Consider the following 23872-nt stretch of genomic DNA (forward strand, 5'->3'; position numbering starts at 1 on the left):
TTGCAGAACTGGGTTCAATACCCAGCACACACAGTGGTTCACAACCATCCCTAACCCCAGTTCCAGGAGATCTAACAAGCACACATGTGGTACACCTACATGTATGTAGACAAAACATACACATAAAGTAAAATAAATAAATTAACACTTTTTAAGATTATTGACCTATGTATTTCAAGATTTACGTGCTTTTATTAAATAAAGGATTCCCTTGGTTTGATCATTAACAAACACAAAGTGATAATGCCTTTGGGCTATGCACACAACCCAGCACAAACTTACTTGTCAAACTTCAGTAACTGAATAGTTATCTGGAACATTAAGAGGAAGACTGGACTATCCCTCCTGATGTCAAGATTAAGCACGCACTTGCCAACACTGCCCTCCGACCCTCCTTCACCCCTCAGCAATGCCACTAACTTCAAAGCAACTATGCATCTTTTTTTTTTTTTTTTTTTTTGGTTTTTCGAGACAGGGTTTCTCTGCGTAGCTTTGTGCCTTTCCTGGAGCTCACTTGGTAGCCCAGGCTGGCCTCGAACTCACAGAGATCCGCCTGGCTCTGCCTCCCGAGTGCTGGGATTAAAGGTGTGCGCCACCACCGCCCGGCTATAACTATGCATCTTTTAAGACATACCATTTTTCCTGGCTTTCCCTAAAATCGCAAGCTGTGTCCCAATACCTTTCCCTAAACTCACTGCTTATACTTGATACAGACTTCTAAGTTATTACAGATGGCATCATCTCCTTTGTTCCAATTCTTTTCCCTAAACTCACTGCTTCTGCTTCTGCAGACCTTAACCCCTTCCGCAGGTCCTAACAGGTGACAGTCTCCTCCTGCTTCCTTCCCCAGCTGTCAACACAGAACTCTACTATAATCCTGTATGGGGCTCCGTGGGTATTCTCTGAATGGGTAAACAACACTGACGTGAACAATTCCAGTACACACAGCAGCACTTCAGTGTCTTCCCTCCTGCATGCAATTCCAGTCTCTGAAATGGTTTCCAAGTACATGAGTCGTGAAAACATCCTGAGGTGTTTGGGCTAGGAGGCAGGGAGGGGCCCTCCTCTAGGCCATTAAATAAAGTAATTCTCATTTTTATCTCTGCTAATTTTGTTCAGACAAGGTCTATCAAAACAAGGCTAATTACAACAAGCCCTCTGCCTTGAGAGTTGGGATTAAAGGTATTTCACCACACCATCGGCTGAACTTTGGGTTTCTTGACTTCAAGTTTGTGAATCTCTTATTCTACAGAACTTTTCGTTCTTTATCTTCACAGATGTAATAGTGGAATTTTCCTTTTGTCCTGGCTGAGATACAAGAGGGAAACAGTTCTTAGTGTTAGCTGCACAGTGCAGACTATTGGGATCCTTTATTCCTCCTTAATGGATGTGACTATATTAGGCAGAGTTGGCTCTTTGGGGGCTCTAGACAAGTTTTGGCTGTGGGATCAGTTCTGATACAAACAGGATAGGGAAGATTTTGGAAGGGTATTGTTACAATTATTTGACCTGTTGAGGAGTAGATGGACTGTTTAGGTCATTCTGGTTACATTCAGCATAATGTTTTATACCCAAACTGTTACCTTAGATAGTATTAGAGTACATTAATATACTATGACAAGTAAGTTCACCTCTTTGTTTGTTTTTGTTTTAGTTTTTTTGAGACAGGGTTTCTCTGTGTAGCTTTGGGCCTTTCCTGGATCTCGCTCTGTAGCCCAGGCTGGCCTTGAACTCACAGAGATCCACCTGCCTCTGCCTCCCAAGTGCTGGGATTAAAGGCGTGCGCCACCACTGCCCGGCATATAATTTCACCTCTTATTAAGGAAAGTTGTTTGCTAGCATAGATCCATATGGTCAAAGATTTTCCAGACTTTTAGAGCTGTTCCCCCAAACCTCTCAACACTGCCTTCCTCTATTTTGATGGACATAGAAACGGGGTCTTGGGCAGCTGTTAACTTTGCCTTGGGCCACATGACTGGCTTGGCTGAGATCTCATTTGCAGGCTGGACTCACGAGCCACTGAAGCTGATGTCTTTTCTGGGTCCACTGCCACTGGACCCAGGTTCTGAGTGTGCTGTACCTTGGTGCAAAGTGCTCTCCGGCCCCCCGCAGTTGAGCGCCACCATGGTTACAGCATGCGGGATGATATTTTACTCGAGCTTCTTGGGTATACTTCGAATGCTTTTTTTTTTTTTTTTAAAGTTAGGATCTAGGTTTTAAACAGAGTAACAAGCACCTAAATTTTGGAGTTGGGAATAATCTACACATAAGCTGAGTACCTCCTACCCAAAGTGCTTTGAAACAAATGTTTTGAATTCCAGGTATTTTACATAGATGTAGTAAAAAAAATAAATAAATAATGGGGGGGATTAGGACTCAAGTTTGAAGACAAAATTCATTTATTTTTTGTTTACTGTATACACATAACCTGAAGATAATTTCATATAATAATCTTAATATCTCTGCCATTTGTGACCTGTCACAAGAGAACAGATATGGAATTTTCCCTTTCATTTTAGTGTTCAAAATGCTTGGATTATGGAACAGTTCATACTTTAGATTAAGGATCCTCAACCTGTATTCTTATCTACAGTTACAGCTTCTGTGTGTGTGTGTGTGTGTGTGTGTGTGTGTGTGTGTGTGGCGTAGATTTAGGTGTATGAAATAAAACTTGCATCTCAGCACATATATGTAATATCTGGGTTAATTGTCGTATGTAAAAATAACATCAATGTATGGTGGTTTATTTTTTGAGTTTATGTTTGCTGTTTTAGTCATTGTTAAATATACTAAACACGCCGGGCGGTGGTGGCACAGGCCTTTAATCTCAGCACTCAGGAGGCAGAGGCAGACGGATCTCTGAGTTAGAGGCCAGCCTGGCCTACAGAGCGTGAGTTCCAGGACAGCCAGGGCTACACAGAAAAACCATGTCTCAAAAAACAAACAAACAAACAAAAACAAATACAGAAATCCAAAGTTGTTTAACCTGATTTAAAACCTGAAGAAAATATCAGCGTCCATTTTTTGTAAATTACAGAAGAAACCCAACCCCTATGTAGTACACAGCATGTTTCCTATCTCAGAAGCGATCCAATGGGACAAATGCACCCCTCAAGGCCTGCAGCGCTCACACTAGAGAAGAGGGTGCTGGAGAGGAGTTCTACTGACTGTCATTTGCGGCATCACTAGTCTCCATTTCTTACATCATCACTTCTGGGGAGTATACTCCCCAGGACAAGGCCATTTCACTTGGATTTCCAAGTGCTTTCAGCTAGCTGTAGACGATCATCTGCACCAATGCTTTCAGCTAGCTGTAGACGATCACCTGCACTTTCTTATCTCATTTTCATTCATTGCTTCTTTTCCCTCACTGTAGATTTCCTTATTTTCCCTTTAGTTCATTGGGGTCAAGTCATGTTATCTACTTTACTATTTTTAAGTTTTATGAAATCACTACTTTATCTTAACTTATTTACACACTAATAAAACTCCCTGCCACTGTTTTCATTCTGTCATCTGATCTTTAGAGAAAAACACTGTGTCCTTCACTCTTACTTTTCACAAGAAGTGCTCAAAAGCCTGACTTTTGTGAGGGCAGCTTCAGCCCATACACTATGTTTAGGTTTAGTCCCATTCCTAACAGACGACTTACTTTAAGTCTTTCCTTTCATCAATGAATTTTAGACAGCTTTTATGTTTTCATTTAACTGTAATCAAAGATTATAACACATTAAGTTTCCAGGTTTTATTGAAGATTTTCTATACCTTAGAATGTGAACTATTTTATGCCTTTTTAAGAGTACATATTTGGATATAAAAGATGATATCGCTCTAAGAAACCTCCTATGGGGCTGAGGATACAGTTCAAGGGAGAGGGCTTACTGACCGGGCAGGCACACAGCTCTGCATTCTGCCCCTTATGCCCCATGAACTGTGAGTGACAGTGCATGTTCACAGTCCCAGCACTCAGGTATAAACGGAGAGTAACAAGTTTAAAGCTATCCACAGCCTAAAATACAGGGCATCTGGTCTCAAAGGGAAAAAAAAACCAAGAAATGCACTGTGTTTAAAGTTAAAGTTAAGTTTAAGTTAAAGTTAAAGATCAGTTTAAACTGATCTTTCTCCCTATAATTCAGAACCTGATGTTTCTCTTCTCAATTGTTCTGGCTTATATATTTTTATGTCATAATCTTAGCTATATGAAAATTCAGAGGGTCTTAGAGAGGTGGCTCAGCAGGTGAGAGGACACAATGCATTTGTAAAAAACTCAAGTTGAGTTCCTAGCACCTATATCAAGTGGCTTACAACCACCTGTAACTCCAGCTCTAGGCCTGTGTGTGCACCTGCACTCACATGTATAGATCCCGTAAGATGCATACACACATATAATTTTAAAAATTATACATCTTTTAAAAGGGTCAATGGCTATACTGATCATCTCATTGTTACGCTATAACTTACATCAAACTAAGATTTAATTCCATACAACCCTTAACCCTTGTCATACTAAGTCACAGTATGTTTGGTATTAATTTTGCTCAGGTTAGAATACTTTGAATTGGAAAATTACTTAATATGGGGACTGCATAAAATGCAAATCCACCTGTAAAACTTAATGAGTGCTCCAGTCCAGATGCTTGTGTCCCCATGGAAATCTTATGTTGAAATCTAAACTACAATGTGACAGGAATGAGAAGGGAGCAGTTCATGAGATGACTAGTCACTGAGCTGGAGCTCTCATGAGTGAAATTAGTGTCCTTCCAAAAGAGGCCTGTAAAAGCCAATGTAGAGACTCAAACTGGTCAAAACGATGAGAAGAACTGACTGTTTGGACTTCAGACAAAATGCAACATGTATACCACCCTATCCAAGATCCAGAGAACACCATGGAAGAAGGGATGCAGGAAGAAGAGCTGGGAGATGGGAAGGGTTGCTGTGAAACACTATCTTCTGGGTATGGCGTGGGCGCTGCAATTATGAACACAGAGATGAACAACAGAGACGACTTCCTGTATGATGTCTGCATAGAATAAAGACAGAGAAGTAAAAGGGGGCTGGCTGGGAGGAAGAAGGAGCTCAGCAGGAATTGGAGGGAAATAAAAGATGGTAATGAGCTGTGATTGTAAGCACAATGCACTGCATACATGTAGAAAACTGATTTAAAAAAAAAAAAAGTGGCCCTGGAAAGAGAGATGGCCTGGTGCCATCTGTGAGGAAGACAGGGAATGTGCCACTGGCTAATAAAGTCATATTATGTCTTAATTCTACTATCAGTGACAGTAAAACAAAGTTAGAAACAGATCGAGTTTCTTTTTCTTTCTAATACAAAGACTGAGCAGCCAGAACAGGAACCTCGAACACACTACATGGAAATCCAAAGACACAAATAACTTGCACTGGGTGTTCTATGTTAACATTCCTCTTCACCTTCATGGGTCCACAGAAGCGGAAGTACCTCTTTAATGAGGACTCACATGAGACTACTTTTCCTTTCACACTATTCATCTAAAACAAAAACCACATTTTCTGCAGCACTTTAAGATTTTAATCTTGATTGTGGAACGTGCTAGCCCAACAAAGCAATTTCTAATGATGATGTCATCAATACTAGGCCTAAGTATTTCCTGCATACACCATAGTGTATGCACACCCCTCCCAAGGTCCCAAAGGAAGAGCATCTGATCAGCCCCAGCACTCTGGGACCCGTCTTACCTAAGTCAGTTATGAGAATCGGCTCTTGCAGAGGGATGTCGGGGACGGGAACACTGCTCCTGCCGACCCGGACCTTCGAAGGCTTGCGCTGGTGCCTCATCTTCCTCAGCTCCGTGTGTTTAAAGTGGGAGGCTATGTGAGTCTTCCTATGGCCTGAGGTTCGGAATTTTTTATCACAGTGAGGACAAGCAAAAGGTCTAACTCCTAATAAAACAAAGGACATTTTAGAATTATTTCAAGGAATTACATGTCAGCAACAACAAAAAGGTGTCCATATAGAACACTTCAAATACTTGACCACGTGCTGTTCCACATTTGGGATTTCATGTATTTTATAAATCAGTTATTGTCTTCTTGCTTTTAATTAGTACTATTATAGATGTTAAGCTATACAATAGCTTTTCAAGTAAGAAAGGACATATGCTATTTTGAGAACAAATCCTTCAGTTGTAAATATGCACATTCAAATAACAAGTCATCCCGAATAAGCCCAAACTGTGTCAGCCCTGTCTCTCCAACTAACACCCATAAAATAGAAAAACACTCTTCCTGGGAGGCAATTGAGATGAGACACACCAGTGCTCAGACAACAACTGATATCTTGTAAAAAAGCAATAAGAGGCAACTTCACTAAGTAGTAATGATAAGGCAGAGACATGCCATCATCCTCCACTATGGTATCCCTTCTATAAAAGTAATTTCCTCTCATAATTTTACTAGGAAATGAAAATGAAGATAACAAAGAAGGCCAGTTTGAGCTTCTGCAGTCTCCTCAATCAGCCCAGCAAAGGAGCTCTGGGTTCATGACTGCCAGTGACTATGGAGCTTGGGGTAGGGGGAGCAATAAAAATGTTTCAATTAGAACTGTACACTTAATGAATTTTTTATCTCAATAACACTGTTGCTTATGAACATATGGAGCCCCAGTTAAGGTATACATGCCCCCTGAGATTGTGGAATACATATCTCTTCCTCCAGGTTTGATGGGTCTAAAGCTAAGTCTGGTCTCCCATAGGAATCTTCCCACCCATTGCCAATGTGTTGATTTATAATATTCCTTTTCTGATGCCTCTCCCACCATATCCTTGTTTCCATGGGGATCAAGGTCACAAATCAACAAAAGCGGGGGAGGGAAGAAAGACCCTGGAGAGTTTCGCCACTGTACTTCCTGCACCCCAACCAGCATGTGCACACCTGTGTGGAGGCGGATGTGCACCTTGAGGCTCCCTGAGGTGGAAAAGCTCTTCATGCAATACTGGCACTTGAAGGCCTTGATGCCAGTGTGAGTTTTGATGTGAGCAGTCAGTGTGCTCTTCACGGCAAAGGCCCGGAAACACTGTGGACACTTGAAGGGCTTCTCATGGGTGTGGATGCGAATGTGGCGCACAAGGTCACTGGGCTTCCGGAACTCCTTTGTGCAGTAGGGACACACGTGCCACCGTACCCCGTTCTCCTCCCGAATGGAGCCTGCAGTGACAAGGAAAAGCGATAGTCCACATGACCTGGAAACTATAGTAGCACATAAAGGTCCTGCAGTGTCCTGTCTTCCTGGAGAGGCAGGCTACAGCAGCTCACTGCATCAATGGGAAGCTATAAGCGTTCCATCAAAGACACGCGATCCATCACTGAAAAATGAAAGCTCTACATTATGGACATTATCAAGGATAATAATTTTGAAGAAAGCCCTAAAATTCCCTGAGGAGGCAATTTGTAATGCCCCACTTTAGGCAGCTAAATGAACATGCAGTAATGTGTAAATCAGGGTTCACAGAACAGAGTTCAGTCTGGATAAGAAGGAAAGCAAGTGTGATCAAATGACTCCATGATGGTGCAGAGTAATAGGCTGAAGAATGTTCAGTCCTAAATGGAACTGCACCCCGATAAGACTCAAAGGTCACCAAGGAAGAGAGCAGGAAAGAGTGTAAGAGGTGATGGGTTACTATTAGGAAACATGTGTTCTGGACACAGCAGAGCCACTGTACATATAGTACATGTAGTTGGCAACAATGGAAACCTGTACAAGCCAAGACAGACTAAACCCTAGCATGGAGATGGAAGTTAGGCAGGAAATCCTACCCACTAGCCATGGAGCTATTGGCAACTGTCAGCTGCTGAGAGAGACAGGGCAGAGTTAGGGAAAGGGATGAGTAGACTTCAAAGCACCTTGTATGAAACTCTTAACTGATAAGTATTTTTTTAAAAGTAACTCCATGATCAACTTGAAGGACAAGAACAGAAGGGAAGATGCTTGAGATTTACTGAGCATCTTAAATGACAAAGATAAGCTCATAAAAATGCAAATCATTTGGAAATGGAAAGCTCTAATGCAACAATAGGGAATTAATAGTTAAGGCAAAAACACAGCATGTGTAAATATGGAGAATTCATAGACCAAAGCAAAAGATTCTGTCATCTGCAACTAAGGATACTATTATACAGTTCTGACCCTAGTTCAAAACTATTGCTAGCAGAAAAAAAAAATGGCAATGCATGGAAACAAATGATTTATTCAAATCAAAAACTTGAAATAAAATACATTTTTACTTTTAGTATTTTTTTTGAAAAGCTTTTATTTTAATTATGTGTTTATATAGGGGCAGAAAGAGGTACGAGCTGCAATTACAGGCATAATGTGGGTGTGCGAACTGAACTTGGGCCCTCTGGAAGAGCAATACACATTCAATCCACTGAGCCATGTCTCTAGCCCCCCTTTTTAATATCTTCAGTCAGACTTACCTGTGAAATCAAACAGGCATTTATAATAACAACAAGATAATTCAGGTAAAGAACACACTTAAAATTAAACAGACTTTAGCCAGGTAAATGAAGTTTCAACTCAAATTAGTTTCAACCTGTCTGCAAAGGAAAGAAGAAAATCTTTTATCTCCTCTTTATGGTCATAAAATACAAAGAATTTTTCATATTTGCCAAAGGAATATTTTCTCTACTAATGTTCTTTGCAAGAATTATTCAGACAGAAAAGAAAATGAGGAGAGAATAAGAAAGGGAGAGGAAGTAGTAACAGAACTCAGTACATACTAGCTAGACCGGAGAAGTCACCTAGAAATCAGGGTTAGTTTTGGACATGAAAAATATGTACTTCGATATGTAAGAGGACACAATAGGAAACTGTCAAGCTTAATTATTTCTAGGACTAGATTATAACAGGGACTACAAACTGACAGCACAGAGACTATCTCAAATATAAGATGTAGATATTTGGAAAAAAGAAAAACTGAATCCAGATTTCCAATGTGATCTGCATTAGGTAAGTTTCCCTAGCTGGGCAAGTGCTTTCCTCAAATACACTCTGATCACGTTCTTCAAGATGAAAGTTAATTTTCTAAAACTCAGCATCTAGTGTTAACTTTTACAAACAAGTCCAAAGCCAGGAAAAGTTGAATATACCTTATCAATATAGAAGGAAATGGCTGAGGAGGAGACTAGAACAGTCTGCAAAATGAAGAGCCAACTAGATCTGGAGACTGACACTCAATAAAGGTGGTGCTAGACTCAGCAAGCCGAAGTAACCAACTTAACAGTGGTGTTCTTAGAGGTGTGGAAGCTCCAGGGAGAGAGGGAAGGCTCACGGGAAGGAGCCTTAGCCTGAGGCTAAGCCAGATGACCTCAGATTCAAGCCCTGGGCTAACATGGTGCAAAGGACCAACTCCTGTAATTCTCTGACCCCAACAAACACACTGTTGCACAAGCAACCGACACACAAATAGAGAAACAAATAAAATTTAAAAATTTAAAGAGAAAGCCATGTTTCTGTCACATTGTTGAAGGATAAATGTCACAAAGCCCAAAATGCAGAACATGTTTGAAAACCGTAGCTTCACAAACATGAAACATTTCTCCCACACAGACAAAAAAGGCTAACTAGGAAGAATGGATAAGAAAATACTACACTTTTTAAAGGACCAAGAAGTAAACAATAATAAACGAATACAAAAGTACAAGAATGAATGCAACATAAAAATGCAGGCAGGCGCTTCTCATCATGCAGGGAGGTACTCTCACCTTGTTCCTTAAAAGAAAATATAAATTGAAACTACAATAATGTGCCGTTTTTAGCCTATCAGTCCTAAAATTTAGTAACAATCTCTTTAGAACACTGTTAAGAGACCAGTATTTCAAATAAATCCATCCAACCTAGTCAAAGTGACCTGTCAGGACAGATCAAACTTTCAGGGTTCTGTACAAAATGACCAATTGCGGTGGTCACGCCTGCAACTTCAGCAGGGGGAAGGGGTGGGGGAGGGGGAGGGGAGGGGAGGGAGTGTGGGGGAGGGAGGGGAAGGGGGAGGGGAGGGAGGGGGAGGGGAGGGGAGGGTGGGAGAGGGGAGGGGGAAAGGGAGGGTCAAGAGTGCGGGGGCCATGTGCAGCTACAGAGCTCAAAGCTATAAGGTTTACAGGAGACCCTGTCTTAAGAGCAGAAAACAACAGAATGCATGTACCATGCACCTTCTGACAAAGAGTGAAGCCTGAATAAGATCTGGAGATTGAGTAATATTACTAGTCAGATGTAATGTCCTGATGTTCATCGACTGTTAAGTATAGTTACACAGGAAGACATCCTTTCCTTTAAGAAATGTGCATCAAAGTATTTACAGTGAAAGGGTGCACCCCGAATCACTTGGAAAATTCGTTCTGGAGAATCTGGATGAATGGTACAGGGGAATCCTTTGTGCTCTAAACCTTTCTGCTAAGACTAGAATTATTTCAAACTAAAACCTTTTAAGAATGTTCACACACAAAAATAGAAATGAATAAGATTAACAAAAATGTTCATAGAATTTATTCTTTGAAACCTTTGCTACTTCTAGAAATGTAACCTGAAGGTAAATTAACATGAGCTATAAACATCTGCTGCAATGCTGTGTGAGCACAAGATAAATAATCACATCCATTTAGTGAATAGTGATCAGGTCAAATAAACAGAGAAACACCCAGAAAACTAACTTCTATTCAGGCATATAACCAGGACACTCTTATCATATGGTAAAAGCAACCTGGAAAGCAAAGTACCCAAACTGCACCTTTCTTCACAAAAGGAAGAACTGCTTCCCCACCCTTCCTAGGTCATTTGCATCTTCTGAGGTATGATGTGACCAAGTTCCTCCTTTCTAGACACTAACCACGTGTACCCTCGGAGTTCTGTTACTCTTGTGTTAGACACCATGCCACCCACGTCACACAGATTTTCTACTCGATTCTCTTCTGTCTGTGCAATCAGTCACCCCAACACAGATAAGAAAGCTGACAAGCTGGCATGCGAAGTGTTAACTGATTGACTCGGGGTACAGATAAAGACCCCTGTAGTCCTGGAGCCTTAGTGCAGCTACCTCAAAGAGGTCTGTTCTCCTGTTCTCCCAGCTTCCCATGTCAAACAGTACACCAAGCTCCAAAGGAATCAAAAAGTTCCTTGAGGTGACAGCTATCTCCAGGAGAGCAGGTCTTCAGTAGGAAACATTAGAAGTGCTAAGATGGAGCCGGGCGGTGGTGGTGCACACCTTTAATCCCAGCACTCGGGAGGCAGAGGCAGGAGGATCTCTGCGAGTTCGAGGCCAGCCTGGGCTACCAAGTGAGTTCCAGGAAAGGTGCAAAGCTACACAGAGAAACCCTGTCTTGAAAAAAAAAAAAAAAAAAAAAAAAAAAAGAAGTGCTAAGATGGGTACCTGAACTCACAATGACTAACTCCAAGGGAAGAAGAGTGCTCAAGAACTTCTCTAGCGGGGAAGTGGCTCTCTCCTACTGGACCCTGTAGCAGGTACTGGATGCTAAGACTTTTCTGTCTTCCTCACTCATCAAACAGCTTTCCCAGGAGACAACACCTGGGAACATGGTCCAGCCAACTCCATCTCCAACATGAGCAGCAGCCACAGCAGAGAACAAAAGGAGACAAGAGGACAAGGTGGGTTCTCCCCGTTCGTCAGTCCTGGCAGTGCAAAGGGGTGAGAAAGCGGGGTGACGGGGAAACTGCCTGGGTTTTCTGTGGTGTCAGAAGTAGACTTTGAATAATGAGAAAACTCCCATCACAAATTAAGACAGTATGGAGTGGTGGTACACGCCTTTAATCTCAGTACTTGGGAGGCAGAGGCAGATGGGGCTCTGTGAGTTTAAAGACAGCCTGGTCTACTAAGTGAGTTCCAGGATAGCCAGGGCACAGAGAACCCTGTCTCGAAAAACCAAAAAGCAAAAAACAAAAGAAGACAATAGTGTGTCAGTGTTAGTTACCTTCCCAGCCCTGTGTCAAAATGCCTGACACAAACCACTTCAAACAGTATTTATTTACCCAGTAGTTTCACAAGTGTCAGTCCACCATGTAAGGCAGGCAAAGCAGAACAGAAGAGCTCCCATCCAGAACGACTGTGCAAATAAGGCCCACCCCCCCACCCCATCCCCCCACCCCCCCGCCCCGCTCCTCCCACTTTGATTTTAACTGGGCCTATGAGATGGTGCCACCCACATTCAATGGGTCTTGCCTCTAGTTAATCCTTTCTGGAAATATTCTCAAAGACACACCCAGAGAGGTGCTTTCTAATCTCCAAAGACAATTCTAGATCCAACTAAGTTGACAATCAAGATTAACTACCTCAGATAAAATGTTGGGCTTATCTAGAGTATCAAGGGATTCTCCCAGACACCTGGCAATCACATGCTGAAGTTCCAGACCACATAACACATTAAAGGCTTTCAGCTTTCAAAGCAAGAACAGCATTGCTACGCCACGGGTCAACAGAGTTTCCATGGGAGATGCATGCGATGGTCTGTCTGAAAATAAAACGGGACTCTACTGACGAAGTGAAACTAGTCCAGTCTTTGAATCAAGTACTTGAGCGTGTTTGGTTTGCCAGCACTCACCAGAAAGATGTCGCCCTCCTGGCCAGATGTTTCAGGCTCACAAGTGCAGAAGGACAGTCACCAATAGTCAGCTGGATTCACTGATGTGGACTGGATATCAAGAGTGCTTAAGACGCACTTGGAGCTGCTGAAACAAAAGTGGTCCTGACATTGCAGTGGCTAATTCATGATGATCTTGCTCTTAACATGGAGCAATTCTTGCTATGGGAATCTTGGTATTTCAAAGCACCCTATATCAGCAAAAAGTCAATGGAGATGTAAGCACATTGACTACCATGAAGAAACTAATGAGAAACGATTCACCTTTCAAACGATGCTGAAGATGAAGCCATGTTTGTGGACTATAAGAATGGCTGATATCACTGTTAAAACTGGCTTACTTTTGCTTTAGGTATTGCTGCCTGCTACTGCTTGCCAAGTTCTCAATCCTACAGGTTCCAGGAACAGACTTCATGATTTGTGGCAGCTGAACTGTAACAGTGAGCCTGCTAATGTGTGTACAATACCTTATAGGGCAGGGCTTTCAGAGGATGGTCCAATGGATGGTACTCCAAAGGGTATAACTCGGGCTTGTGTAGGGTCACTGTCAGCTTCTATCACAAATATGCAGACACTCTTGTTAGAAGAGCTGGCAAGACAGCTCAGCAGTTAAAAGAGCTTCCTGCTCTGGCAGAGGACCTAAGTTCAAATCCTAGCATCCACACCAGGCAGCTCATAACCACCTGTAATTCCAGCTCCAGGGGAGGTGCCCTCTTCTGGCCTCTACAGGTACCTCCACACACATGACATATATTTATACAAATACACATATACAAAAATGAAAATCAAAATTTTAATTTAATTTTAAAATTAACTCTTGCCAGATATGGAAAACTTCAGAATTGAACCTCAACGTATCCCACAAGCACCAACAGCTTTCTTGGATCGGTCTCAGCAGAGATAATTTCTGGCTTCCAGATGTATCCACTCTCAGGAAACTCAGCAATGCATCCTTGAGGATGCTCTGAACACAAACGACTAGCATTTCCTCTACTGAGGAAAGTGATGGTCACCTGTTTATTTAGGTGAGACAGCGGGGTGCTAATTACAGACAGTGAGATGTTATGAGACAGCGGAGGCACCAAGAAGGAGTCCGCTGCTTAGCAACAGAGCAGCTTTAAATTCTGGTAGAAAAGTTGTTGCTGACACAAGATGAACACATGGCATCTCTGACAGACTTTCTCAACCAGGCTATAAAATATGCCAGATGACCCAGCAAAGCCCCCAAAAGGAGGCAGACCACAAAATATGGCTCTTTTAAAAGTTCTATGGATTGCTCCGGGAGTTCTTGGCAAGTCTCAGGTGTGGTTCACAAAAGATATTCTCAGTAGGGCTCCAGACAGGCTCAGTCATTAAGAGGACACACTGTTCTTTCAGAGTTCAGCTCCCAGCAGCCCTGCCAGGTGGCTCACAAAAATGCCTGGCACTCCAGCTCCAGTGGCTCAGACACCCCTTCAGGTGTCCATGGGCACCTGCTCCCATGTGCACATACCCATATACAGACACATATATACTTTAAAATAAAATTTCAAAATATTTAAAGAAAGAAAGCTATTCTTAGAAATGGAGTTCATGTGCTCCTTCAACAGCAGACTACTTACTGTCTTTGTTAGGGTTTCTATTGCTGCAGTGAAACACCAGGGCCAAAATGACTTGGGGAGGAAAAGGGTTATTTGGCTTACGCTTCCACACCACAGTTCATCACTGAAGGAAGTCAGGGCAGGGACTCACACAGGGCAGGAACCTGGAGGCAGGAGCTGATGCAGAAGTCATGGAGGGGTACTGCTTGCTGACTTGCTCCCCATGGCTTGCTCAGCCTGCTTTCTTATAGAACCCAGGACCACCAGCCCAGGGATGGCACCACCCACAATGGGCTGGGCCCTCCCCCATCAATCAGTAATTAAGAAAATGCCCACAGACTTGCCTACAGCATCTACCTAGGGTAAGAAGTTCTGTCTCAACCACCTCATCAGTCACATGTTCAAAGATGGAAGGAAGAGTCAGCAGCTCCTCCTTCTCAACCGCAGCAAGGCGGGATAAGACACATCAGGGATCCTGACGATGACAGGGTCTCAGCCCTTGGCTCAGTGCTGAGCTGTACTGTGACCAGCACTGGAAGGACAGGGACTGCAAAGACATTACTCTGTCTTCCCTCAATCAGTTTTGGTGGTTCACTGTGCAGCAGGGAGTGCCACGGACCTGATTACTGTCATCCAAAAAGAAGCCAAATATCCATGTCCAAATAACAGAAAGGTGTTCTCCCTCACAATCAGTAGAAACTCTGGAGAGTCACCGATGGACCAGGGAGATCTGAATGTTCTCTGGCACCTTTACCATAAACCTTGGTCTGGAGGATACTACCAGTGTTGGCTTACCAAGCTGTGCAGACACATGGCCTCAGCTACGCCAAGCACCCTCAGCAAGGATGCTGGCATAATGTAAAGATGCTCTACAGACGACTTTAACTTTGTGAAATGTGTCAGCAGTCCATGATAAAGTTTCAAAAAATTATTCCCAGCTCTGCTTCCAGGGAAAGAGGACATAAGGACTAGATCTCCCTATGTTTCCCTCAAATGCTGGGGTTTTTAACACTGTTTCAGGCTTACTGCAGTGTATTCATTTGGAATCATCTATAAACTGTGGATAATTTCTACTAAATGAAGCACCCAACAAAGAGTTTCTTGCTCACTGATTCTGTTCTGCATCAAGAGACATGGCAGAACCATTCTAGCACCTCAATTTCTTTACTGGAACTTTAAAGCAGATCTGATATAAAAAACCATAAGACTGGAAAATGTTATACTTTAATAAAAATGAAATTAAATAAAGTGAAAAGTTTCATTTTTATGTGTGCAAGCACAAAATAGGTAGACTATTGCTGTGGGATGTTCTGTATGGCAAATGTGTTGCTCTGATTGGTCAATAAATAAAATACTGATTGGCCAGTGGCTGGGCAGGAAGTATAGGCAAGACTAACAGCAAGGAGAAAAGAAAGAACAGGAAGGCAGAATGAGTCACTGCCAGCCGCCGCCAGGACAAGCAGCATGTGAAGATGCCGGTAAGCCACAAGCCACGTGGCAAGGTATAGATTTATAGAAATGGATTAATTTAAGCTATAAGAACAGTTAACAAGAAGCCTGCCACGGCCATACAGTTTGTAAGCAAAATAAGTCTCTATGTTTACTTGGTTGGGTCTGAGCGGCTGTGGGACTGGCGGGTGACAGAGATTTGTCCTGACTGTGGGCAAGACAGGAAAACTCTAGCTACAGACTATATCTAACTGTCAAAACTAGCCTTTTGTAAATATCAATCACAATTCTTTAAACTACTTCAATGTGAATGTGTATCCCACAATGGAATGATATAAAAAATTGATTTAAAAGTAGGGGCTATACAGTTCTTTTTACCAACAGATGTACACATACATATTAAAGTAAGATCTAAAATAACAAGGCCAATCAAATCTAGCAATGTGTTATTTTAAAAAAAATAAATAAATGGATGGGGTGAAGTTAGGTGAAGGATGGAGTCCAGCACCTAGCATATCTGGCTCTATCAGTCCCTATTTCTTTCCCTTCAGGGTAAGAGAGTAGGGAAGGATTTTAACCTAAATGCAACATGATTTGTTTCACATTAATAACCAATGACTATAATTTACCACACTCTGTAGTAAACATAACACAATATGATCACAAAATAAAGAAAAAGAAAGGGTGCTGGTAATAATCAACATGAGTACCAAGAACATACTTGGCAAAATAAGCATAGAAGAGCATTTCCTAAATCTGACTCATTCCCTTAAAACAGAGAAGGTAGCAAACTTCTGTCAATACATCTATATAGCTCCATGTGTGCTGGGAATGTCTTTCTGTATGCTGTGAAGGTATTGCTGATTGATTGATAAATAAAACGCTAATTGGCTAGTAGCCAGGCAGGAAGGATAGTGTAGGCAGGATAAGGAGAGAGGAGAATTCTGGGAAGTAGAAGGCTGAGCCAGGAGCCGCTGCCAGCCGCTGCCATAAGAAGCAAGAGTAGGGCTGGAGAGATGGCTCAGAGGTTAAGAGCACTGCTTGCTCTTCCAAAGGTCCTGAGTTCCATTCCCAGCAACCACATGGTGGCTCACAACCATCTGTAATGAGATCTGGTGTCCTCTTCTGCCCTGTGGGGATATGTGCAGACAGAACACTGTATACATAATAAATAAATATTTTTTTAAAAAAAAGAAAAAAGAAAAAAGAAATAATGGACTAGAGAAATAGCTCAGTGAGGAAGAGCAAGTACTGCTCTTTCAGACCACCGAGTTCAGTTCCCAGACCTCTGTCGGACAACTAACAACCACCTATAACTCCAGCTCTAGGGAACCCAATGCCCACTTCTGTCCTCTGCAGTCACCTTGCATTTGTTTGTGTATGGGTATACACAAATAGTTATACACACACAGGGGTGGGGAGAATGAGTATGAAGACACAAATGACAGACTAACAAAAATATCTCTAAGAGAAGCAAGAGTAAAGTACCGGTAAGCCATGAGCCACATGACAACATATAGATTAATAGAAATGGGTTAATTTAAGATAGAAGAACTAGATAGCCAGAAGCCTGCCACGACCACACAGTTTATAAGTAATAGAAGTCTCTGTGAGTTTACTTGGGTCTGAGCGAGCAGGACTGGAGAAAACTCCAGCTACACATGTGAGAAGGACAAACCAATAGAGTAAGAACAGAAATACTAGTCAGGTATGATAGATATGAGCACACCCATAATCCCAGCACTTAGGAGACTGAGTTGGACTTTCACCTAAAAGCAACCTGTATATAGGACCTTGTCTCAAAAACAGTAACAAAAACAACAACAAAAACAAAATGAATTAGCCAAATACAGTGATAATGGCTGCAGTCCCAGCATTTGGGAAACAGAAGCAAGTTAGAGAGCAGTCTGGGCTACATAATGTGTTCCAGACCAGCCATGGCTATATAAGGATCCCATGTCACAAACAAAAAAGAATTGCAAAACTGCCATTGCTTTTACACAATAAAAATGCCTATATGGAGCTGGGAGGTGGTAATGCATGTCTTTAATCCTAGCACTTGGGAGGCAGAGGCAGGCAGATGTCTATGAGACCAGCCTGATCTACAGAGAAAATTCCAGGACAGCCAAGGCTACACAGAGAAATCTTATCTTGAGGGGAAAAAAATGTCTACCTGGGAGCTGGAGAGCTGGTTGGGCAGCTAGAACTACACATTGCTGTTACAGAGGACCCAAGACCCACATCATGGGGCTCACAACCACCTGTAGCTCCAGCTCAAAGAGATGAGACACTTCTAGCTCCCTTGGCACCTGCACTAACATGCACATAACCCACACACAGACATACACATTGATACATAATTAAAAATTTAAAAGGAGTCAACAAGATGGTTCAGTGGATAAAGGCACTTACCACCAGGTCTGACCTGAATTCAATCCCTGGACCCCTTCAGCTGTTAATACCCTGACCTACCTACACACACACACACACACACACACACACACACACACACACACACACAAAATAAATATAGATAGATAGAGATAGATAGATAGAGACAGAGATCAATAAATAGTAAATAAGAATAATCTAAAAAAAATTGTCTACATAGAAAACACAAAATCATCTAGAAATGAACTGCCACAATAAAGAGACATTAAAAGTTGCTGGATTCACAATCAATACATGTAACTCAATCACCTTTCCCTATACCAACAAATAACTGGAAAAGCAATCTAGCAACAATTCATGCCCCCAAAAAGAACAAGATAAAAGAATAAGTCCAATAGAAAATTTACCAGATCTTTAGACTCTAAGACATCATCAATAGAAGAAAACCATGTTCACGGGTACAAAAGATACTAGGGGGCTAATTTTCATCATTAAGCTAACTGGGAGTGGAATCACACCTATAAGTGTGCCTGTTTCCAGAGAGATCTAACCAGAAAAGCAAGACCCACCCTGAATGTGCGGAATGTGAGTGGTAAAATTCCAGAGACTGGGGTGCCAGGCTAAATGAGGAAAGAGAAAGCAAGCTGAGCACCCGCATCCATCGCTCTGCCTCCTGACAGGAAACAACGCAATGACACACCAGCTGCCACACTTTCCCCACGATTGTCTGCTCTCTAAAATCACAAGCTGAAATAATTCCTTCCCGGAGTAAGCTGCTTCTCTCAGAAACTTAGTCACAGCATTGGAAAAGGACTCACGCAGATTATTCCTCACTCAGTGGCCTGCAGACAGATCTGAGAATATTTTTAATTTAGCACACCAACTAGACAAGAGCCATGATAATACATGTAAAAGGTCTCACACCATGGACTTTGAATTTGCATCTGTTCATTAGAAGCATATGTAGACAAAGAATGTTTTTATCCTTTCCTTTTTCCTTCACAGACCGTGAAATTCAGATGCTTCATTCCACCTTCCCATTTCTCTCACAGGGAGCAACGGACCAGATCAAGGGAATAAAAGAATGTTGTTGTGATGTTGGATTGAGTGAGAAACCAGGGTTCCCCATTCACATGTCATCATGTCCACAGAGATGGCCGTGTTGCCCAAGACTTACAGTCACAGAAGAGGTCTGTACAGCACAGGACTCTTGGTGAACACCTGCTGCTGTGAAAGAGCAACATGCAACCCAGGGCAGTCAACTGAGAAAACACACTCCAGGCCAGAGGTGCAGTGCAGCAAAGACATTGCAACAATCCTCAGCGTGCATCACCCCATCCAGTAGTATGCTGCATAGATGGGATCGGAATGAGCTCAGCCACTCGAGAGCCTCCATGCAGACATCACACTAAAATCAGTCTTGAGAGATAGCCAGAGTTTATAGTGACTGGAAGGGTAAAGACAGACATTCTCTATGCAGAAAGGCCCCTAAAAGCAGGGTTGGGATAGCAGGAACCCAACTGTAAAGTACGAGGATGTCAACAACAGCACAAGAAAGCCTGAGGACAGGTCGGGCTAGGTGGAGGAAGACCCAGAAGAGTGGGAAAGGGTCCGCAGCAAGGAGTAAGACAGGCTGGCGGTTCAGGTGGAACAGGCCTGGAAGCTGTCAAGTGGCAGCACCCGTGAAGAATGAGGAGAGTCTTCCAGGAGGCTGGGGGATAGGGGGCCACAGGGCAAGTAGCAGCCAAGGCAAGAATTGAAGAAGCCATGGATCTGGAGTTGCTCAAAGCCCCCAGATGAAACAGCAAGAAGATAAAGACACTCTGAGAGCCAGCCCTGTGACTGGACGCAGGGAAGTAGCCTTCTGAGTCAGGAGGACATGAAGAAATGTGCAGTTATCACTCTCCTACTTCTCAACACCAGGCAACTATAGTGAAGATTCAGAGCCTGATGTGAAGACATCACTTCAGGAAAGTGGGAGGCACATTTCCTAACACAAGCACAACACCATCAAAGTATCTGAAAGGAAAAGTATATAGTAAATTACCAGGTAGAAACGGTGACTTCTTCTTCATAATTTTTTTCTCTTTCTTATCCATCTTCTCAGGGCTTTCCTGTCCCTTTTCCTGCTCAGCATCCATGGAATCAGCTTGCTCAGCACAGACACTAGAGGCATGTGGACTCTGAGGAGAGCCCGTGGACGGCTGAGCATGGCTGCAGTCGCTGGGAGGAGCTGCAACTGGAAGTGAAGACAGCCCACTGTTTTCTAAGGCTTGCTGAGACAGAACAAAACTATAAGGTTAGAAAAGGCGACAGCCCAAATGTGCCTACCAAAAGCTATCCCAAGATGCCATAAAGTTTTACCCACAGAACTCTAACTCCACTCCAAGAAATAAGTTCTACAATTCCAAGAGACTTTACTCTAGGAGGCTACGACATCCCTTCTAATACCTGACATCTCACTCCCACCCAAAACGTGATATAAGTAGTTACAGTTCTTAAATTAATGGAATTAAAATAATTAACTAACATTCAGAAATCTTAGCTCAGACAACTTGAGCTGTCTCTAACATATTTGAGTCACAAGTTACCTTGGGTCCACCTTTGAGGCACACCTAACCAACTTATCATAAGGTACAGAGAAAAGAGGACACCCGCCTCGCTGGAGGGAAACACATCTGTGAATGCCACACTCTGGCCCAGAGCTGGGAGAACTGAGAAACTGCTCCAACATCCTTCCTCCTCATCTCCCAGAGTGCTGGGGCCATTCATTCACACACCAATGACAACATCCATGTCCTCCATACTACGCATGCCCAGGACCATCTAACTTGTACACCTGCGTCTCTGGAAGAATGAAACACTTCACTCTCTCAACAGAGATAGATGGACACAGGACAAGCTTTAAAGAACCTACCCATGTCCAGTTAGCTCATTTATGGAATTAAAAAAAGTTTCCATTTTTCTTAAATGTACAGGTTAACAAATTGTTTAGAATTCAGCACCTCCTGTTGGTGATCACATAGGCATATTTTTTGTACTACTATCATTTTCAATGTGGCCACACTTTTAAACCACATTCCTTGCATCTCTACTGCTCATTAATAAACCCTGATCTCTGAGACCCCAAACGTGAAAGCCCTGCCCAGTAGGTAAGCATGCTTCACCTGGAGGATGTCCTGGTTGATGCCCACTGTCACACTCAGTTGCCGCCCAGACTGTGGGGACTGCTGTGCCTCTACCGGCCCCGGCTCAGACAGTTCCAGAAGCTGCTGAATGACATCAGTCACTGCCTGAGAATTCTGCTGACTAGAGACTGATGAGACCTGGGCTTCCACCTGCTGCAGAGGCAAAGTCTGAAAGATCGTGGCCTGGAACACAGCAACATTTTCATTAAAAATGCACCTTCCAATTTAAACACAAACTATATTAAGGGAACATCCTCTCTAATAGCATCAAAAGCTACTGCTGCTTCCCAAACTTAAAAGCTGAAATGTAATTCCCCAGTGATTTCTGTGAGGCACAACGTTAGCTCTTATAAGAAGACACTCAATAAACCCTTCTACAACAGTCTAAGAGTTCTTATGTGAGGGGTAGAGGCTATCAACCTTCATCTTCCCATTATCCACCAAAACAGACTGAGTAAATTAAAAAATCGTAACATTAAGGAAAGACAGACACGGAGGCAAAGAAAGGGAGGGAGGCCAATGTGGACAAAATATTTAACACATTTCTGATATGCTATAGACAAAAAAGTACTGGAAAAGCCAGCCTGATTCCTGCCAGACCTCAGGAGCTGAGATGCCAGGTCCAAAGTCGGTTAAGGGCAGTGCAAGTTAAGCCTGGTGCTGCAGAGGCAGACAGACTCATCTACACCTACAGAATGCAGATGACCAAAAGGAGCTACACAGTTAGTTACAATGTATCTGAGTCACTCACCAATGACAGCAAGTGAACCCCAGCAATACAGTGTTCACTAGTAACAAAAGCGACTGGCAGTGAGAAAAATACTGGGAGGTCACTGCACATTCTGTTTTAGTCTTGTGTTCGTAAAACTGCTGGACAAATGATGTTGAAACGATGATAAACAATCTCGTGCCATCCTCCATAGAACCACAAGGAACCTTCAGGCAATGGATGATAGATGATTGATAGATAGATAGATAGATAGATAGATAGATAGATAGATAGATAGATAGATAGACAGATAGATTAGAGAGAGAGAGAAAGACAGAGAGAGGGAGGGAGTGAGATAAAAAACTATCTAACAAGACTCAGGGTGCTTTTTAAGGCATTTAGTCCCTCACACTAAAGTCCTCTGTGCTCTGACACCACGCTGAAGAACGGGATCCCACGGAAGAGGGATGGAAAGAATCCGAGCCAGAGGATGGTGAGACGTGTAGCCAAAAAGAGGCACTGACATAGCCCTTCCCACTCATAAACACACGTAGCTATGGTTATCTGCACAAAGGTACGGAAACTGTATCCCTCAACAATTCATTATGGATGAGGGCGGGGCCTCTGGGCCCTACCCCTCCCGGGGATCACTAGCAATTCAGAGTTGTGGAAGGAGGCGCTGTCGCTCTTTTAGTGGTGCAGCCACGGCTCTAGTAAATTAACTCACAGCCATGCTCAGGCAAGTCTCACACACTTCACTGATCACACACAGAAAGTAAAGGGAACTTGTTGAGAAGAAGAGTTCTAGTTGGGGAGGGAGAAGGATAAAAGAGATAGATGAATGGAGGGGAGTGAAAATGACTTGTCAAACAAAAAATTAAAACTTAAGAAAAAAACAAGCAAACAGGCTCCTTGGTGTGGTGGCCATTCTTGGTTGTCAACTTGACTACATCTGGAACTAAGTAAAAACCAAAGAGGGCTGGGCATACTTGTGAGCGATGTTTTTCATAATTAAATCTTTTGAGTTGGAAAGATCCACCTTTAATCCAGAGGATTCAAAGTGTGAATTTCCACCTTAAATCTGGGCCAGCCCTTCTATGGACAGACTATATAAGGACATGGAGGAAGGCAGCTGGATCTCTTTGCCTGATTGTCCTCACTCTCACGAGCAAGTCCATCATCCCTTCACTGGCATTAGAGCCTACTCTTCAGGATTCTGGGGTATACTGAAGACGATTCTGAGACAGCAGCCTTGTGGATTGTGAAGCTATTGGATTCTTGGACTTTCTGTTGGTAGACAATCATTGTTAGACTAGCTGGACCATAGCCTGCCTATAAGCCATTCTAATAAATTCTCTTTGGGGGGGGGGGACAATGACGACATATGATAGACAGACAGACAGATGATATATAAATAGATAGATGATTGATAGATGGATAGATGGATGATGGATGGATGGATGGACGGACAAACAATAGAGATAGATCAGACAGACAGATGATAGATAGATTTAGATAGATAGACAGATGATTGATAGATGAATGGAGGATAGATACATAGACAGACAGACAGACAGATAGATAGATAAGAGATAGATGGGCCGGGCGGTGGTGGCGCACGCCTTTAATCCCAGCACTGGGGAGGCAGAGCCAGGTGGATCTCTGTGAGTTCAAGGTCAGCCTGAGCTACCAAGTGAGTTCCAGGAAAGATGCAAAGCTACACAGAGAAACCCTGTCTCGAAAAAGAAAAAAAAAAAAAAAAGAGAGAGAGAGATGGATGATAGATAGATAGATAGATAGATAGATAGACAGACAGACAGACATTCATTCTGTAAGTTCTGTTCCTCTAAAGAACCCTGATGAAAAATACACTTGGTCACATGCATACAAAGTAAGCCTTCACCAGCTGTGCATGGCAATCTGGCTTAACTTTGTCT

General features: G+C 42.7%; 1 protein-coding gene across 5 annotated transcripts in view; it reads right to left on the reverse strand.

Moving 5' to 3' along the window:
- Znf236 (zinc finger protein 236) overlaps nt 1–23872 on the reverse strand; it is a 98368-nt gene that overhangs the window by 50082 nt on the left and 24414 nt on the right. For all 5 annotated transcript variants that reach the window (XM_037197224.1, XM_028873887.2, XM_028873888.2 and 2 more), the window contains 4 exons: nt 21206–21409; nt 20086–20314; nt 6907–7179; nt 5713–5916 (listed from right to left, as the gene is read on the reverse strand). In XM_037197224.1, coding sequence (XP_037053119.1) covers nt 5713–5916; nt 6907–7179; nt 20086–20314; nt 21206–21409 — 910 coding nt within the window. The remainder of the gene's footprint in view (nt 1–5712; nt 5917–6906; nt 7180–20085; nt 20315–21205; nt 21410–23872) is intronic.

This window comes from Peromyscus leucopus, chromosome 19, assembly GCF_004664715.2.
Source record: "Peromyscus leucopus breed LL Stock chromosome 19, UCI_PerLeu_2.1, whole genome shotgun sequence".
NCBI lineage: Eukaryota > Metazoa > Chordata > Mammalia > Rodentia > Cricetidae > Peromyscus > Peromyscus leucopus.